This window comes from Cebus imitator, unplaced genomic scaffold, assembly GCF_001604975.1.
Source record: "Cebus imitator isolate Cc_AM_T3 unplaced genomic scaffold, Cebus_imitator-1.0 Scaffold648, whole genome shotgun sequence".
Taxonomy (NCBI): domain Eukaryota; kingdom Metazoa; phylum Chordata; class Mammalia; order Primates; family Cebidae; genus Cebus; species Cebus imitator.
The window spans coordinates 705473-710004 of record NW_016107963.1 but is presented as its reverse complement, the minus strand read 5'-3'; the positions used below and the strand labels follow the sequence as shown (position 1 = coordinate 710004).

Here is a 4532-nt window from a genome sequence, read left to right as displayed (position 1 = left end):
AAATTTAGAAAATGGTTTTTCCATTTTTAAAGGGTTGTAAAAAACAAAAGATTTTTTAAAATGTGTCTGTGTGTGTATATATATGTGTGTGCGTGTGCAATAGAGACCTTGAGTAATTTGTAAAGCCAAAAATGTTTACTATTTAGCCAGTTAGTTTGTTGACACCTGGCCTAGAGCAATGGTTCTCAGACTTGAAAGTGTATCAGGATGACCTGGGGAAGTTTGTTTTAAAATGCATACTGCTGGGCCATATTCACCAGATATTCAGATTTAGTAGGTCTGACATGGAACCAAAGAAATTACGTTTTAACACCTCAGTTGTTCTGCAGGCCACACTTTGAAAAACAGTGGTCTTCAAGGTAAAGTTCACCCTCTTTACCCAGTCTTCCCAGGCCTACCTTGAATAGGCCTCACTTCATCTTTCCACCCTTATCTCTCATTACTTGCTGTCCAGGCTACACTACTCAAAGAGCATGTCTAACTCTTCATGACTGTTCCTAGACATGTCTCACTCTTTCTACCTCCCTGGCTTTGCCTCCTTTTTTCCTAATTTAGTTTTGTTTCACCTGTCCCAAGTTCTACCCATCTGTTCAAGTTCCAACAGTAGCAGACTTCCCCTGACCACTCCAACTCAAGTGTTCTCTCCCTCCTCTCAAGTCCTGTATTGTTCATATCACCAACTTGATATTTCATTACATATTGCCTTATATTTTTAATTAATTTTTTAAATGTGTCTGTGTCTTCTCTTCCCATAGAAACTAAATTCCTTCAGAGCAGAGATCAAGTTGTTTACTACTTCTTGTTTTATACAATGCATTGAACCAACAGTACTATGCATAAGTAGTGGCACATTAAAATATTTGATGAATGAATGATTACAAAATTCAAACTATTAGTATCAGAGTTTAACAGTAGAATCAACTCTGTAGAACCATATAAGAACGAACCAAGACTGTCACCTGAAACTGTTCTTTCCATTTGCAATGTTATTTCTACACCCTTTAGAGTTTCCTGTTTTAGCCAACTTTTATGGTGTGTTTCATTTCAGTTTATTTCCCCTCTTCAGCACCTCCCTTCCAGTGACCCCTGCCCCACCCCCAAACTCTTATGCATTTGGTTTATTTTAAATCTCCCATGGTTACATAACTAGCATCCTGTGGTGGCTTCACTAGCCACCCCTACCCCATCCTTGCCTTCTTTCATCTACCTAACCACTCTCCTCTTTCCCACCAAGTCCATAGCTTTCTCCTATCTGTCTACATGTCCTTTTTAAGTATGATTTTATAACTATGCCTAGTGGTATTTCCCATGAGAAGAAATACAAATGGCCATTAAACTTATGAAAAGGTGCTCAACACTCTAATACTCAAAGAAAGACAAATTAGAGCAAGACCATTCTTTCTGCCTAAAATTAAAGAAAGTAACAATAGTTTGGGAACTCTCATACATGATTGGTCAAAGTATAAATTGGTACAACATTTCTGGATGGATCAATAATCAGGATTTTCATGAATTATCCTTGTTTAAGATTTCATTTCTAAGTTGAAATACTATTTTCATTTATTTTGTTTGTTTTATTTTGTTTACTTCATGCTTTTTGCCTAGAGCCTTTAACTGGTTTTAACTGACTCCCTAGGGCAAAACATAAGGCTTGGGAAATTCAAACATACCCGCAATATACAAATAGAGTTAATATTTTTTTTAAGTTACTGTTGGCCTGTAATGAAGACTGAAAACATTAAGTAAATACAGAGACAATTTCTTTGTTTGAAGTAAGAAAGAGGACAGTACCTGAATTTGCTAATAGTCCTCCTGTTTTACAGATTGATGATCTGAATATAGTGTGACTATATGTGACTCTGAGAGGAAAGGGGTAGAGGTGGGCAGTGTGTTTACCTGTTTAAGTAGAGGCTTGTGAGGATTACTTGAAATCCCAACTCTTCTCTCCCAGGCCTCTAACCGTTTACTAACTCAGTTAAAATGGAGAACAGACCCCTTTCTTGAAAAGTTTTTCCCCCATCTTTCTTCAGGCTTTAAAACACTGTTATAAGGCTGCTATTAGAAGACAAGGTCATAGCTGTTTTTAGCCAAAAAGGGTTATCACATTGTACATCTTTAGAAAAAAAATCCCAAGACTTTAACTATAACCACTTAAACGAAACAGAACATAGAACTTGTAAGATGGTGCCAGTTTCGCTATTCAATTATGTTGATAATGTGTCAATTCTAGGCTCTCGCCTTTCCGTACCTTTTAGAACAGGTTGTCAAAGAAAGCCCAGATATCCCATTGCTTGGAAAGGGGAAGTCTAGTTATAGTTTCCCATGGATTTGAAAAGTAACCCCCAAACTTCACTTGGGGCCAAAGTTCTACCTCATCTTGTAATTACAAGAATAGGGACCAGAGGTTCGTATTACTTTTATTCCTCAGCTTGTTAGTTTTATTATTTATGCCTTCTCATCTTCCCTCCTTCTCACAGCTACTTTCTAGATTTTCAGAAGTTGAAAATAGGAATGCCATATGTGAAATGATTCTTTTGATGTTTCTTTATCTGGTAGGTGTAGAAGACGCCTTCAGTTTCACCTCCAAAGTCATGACTGTGTCCTTGCACAAATTCTCCCCGGGATTTTTCCCAGGCAAGTGACCATAAACTCAATATTACATTTGATGACTAAATACTGAAATTCTTCTATACATTTCTTATACTTGGATAGTTTCATGCTGTTAATACCTTATTGCTTAATAATACCTATTCTATGCAAAATTTTAACACAATTCACCTCAGGTGACAATAACACAAAAAATGGCAATAAAGTTGTTTCTTTTTCCAGGTGATTTTTATGGACTGTCAATAGATCACTTATGCTTACTATACTACTAGATACCCCGTGCACCTCCAAACATCCTGAATAATTACAGTGATAAATTGATATTATGTCAACCTAAAAAGCATGAAGCCAAGCAAAGGAATTAATCTCTTACATTTTCATTTGATCCAGTAAGATGAAACCTAAGGTTTTTCAGTTTCCTTATGGTTTGCCTGCTTCTGCAAGATTGTTTACAATAGTTACTTCTTTATATTATTTTTCTTAATTTCTTTCCCTAGAAACTATCACTAATTTGGGATTGTTCTCCTAACTGACCTTTTCAGTCTTCTGAGTTCCTAACAGGAAATCCTTTAAGTTTTCTGGGTTCTCATGTTCTTAATAACTGATCATAGTGCTCTTCTCTTTTATAGGAACAGGTGATGTGTCTGATGTTGGCCTGGGGAAGGGACGGTACTACAGCGTAAATGTGCCCATTCAGGATGGCATACAAGATGAAAAATATTACCAGATCTGTGAAAGGTATGACAGTAACACTGAGTCAATAATAAGTGGATTGTAGTTCTGTAGGATGAAATGGCCCCCATCTCACAATGTAAACAAGAACAATGTAAAAAAGAAAACAACTATATACCTATAAAGCTTTTGTATACTGGTCAGTATGCTTATTTGATCAGTAGCTATCTCCTGTATGAGAGAGCCAAGCAGTTGGACCAGAGCCATGCTCCAGGTTGGATCTTACCCACTTCTCAATATGATTAAGGCCTTCCCAAGAGCAGAGCTTTTAGGCTATCCTGAAGATTCCCTTGTTTGCTACTTTCTTAGCTAAAGAAACCTGTATGTATATTATTTCATTAACCTAGCAGAGTTCATTTCAATTGTCAGGGTTCATTATAGGGACCTGTGCTTTCTTCTAATTGACTATTATTATTTTTCATGCATTCTTACGTTCTGTCCCCTGTGTTAAAATTGAAGTCAGATACCTGTTCTTTCTACACTATGGCTAAGGATTAAATTACAGACAATCATAGGCGGACAGATTGGTGCCAATGTGTGGGCCACTGGAGTTGAAAAGCCCTATGGAATGGGGATACGGGGTTGTGCTAAACTCATATTCATAAAAATTGAGATTGTTCAGGCACAATTGGTGGCAGAGAGAGAAAATCTGACTAGAAGTCAGCCAGTCAACATTACTGAAGGTAAGTAATGGGGATGGAGGTACTCTTAATCTCTCCCCAGTTCAGCTCATATTTCTCCCAACCTCTGGTGAAGGTTCTTCCCAAAGGAGCCTGCCTGCACTGGCCATCATAACTGGCAGTTGTATAAACAAAGTGGTACTATTAAAAACTAAAAACTTTATGCTTCAAAAGTGCCTCTTAGCTCAAGAGATTTGGTGAGCCAAGTCATCATTCAGTCATTCAGCAGCATTAGCCTCTTCATAATTTTAATCATGTCTCCTGGCTACCTCTTTGTATTATCAAACTGAAAAAAACTTTTTTTTTTTGGGGCCTGCCACTGATGGTTTAATTGCCTTTCTTTGTTCCCCTTAAGCTCTCTGCTGTCCTTGAGATGTACAGATCAGAGCTGCTTATGTAACTTTACCAATAAAGATATCCTGCAGTTCTATGTAAAAGGAGAATTATTTTGTTTTTCTTTTAATCCCCTTCTTAGCAGTGCCCGACTTTGTTGCCTTTTTTTTTTTTTTTTTT

The 4532-nt window shown here is 37.1% G+C and overlaps 1 protein-coding gene across 11 annotated transcripts in view; it reads left to right on the top strand.

Moving 5' to 3' along the window:
* HDAC8 (histone deacetylase 8) overlaps positions 1 to 4532 on the top strand; it is a 278811-nt gene that overhangs the window by 84851 nt on the left and 189428 nt on the right. For all 11 annotated transcript variants that reach the window (XM_037734637.1, XM_017517808.2, XM_017517803.2 and 8 more), the window contains exons 6-7: positions 2557 to 2634; positions 3237 to 3345. In XM_037734637.1, coding sequence (XP_037590565.1) covers positions 2557 to 2634; positions 3237 to 3345 — 187 coding nt within the window. The remainder of the gene's footprint in view (positions 1 to 2556; positions 2635 to 3236; positions 3346 to 4532) is intronic.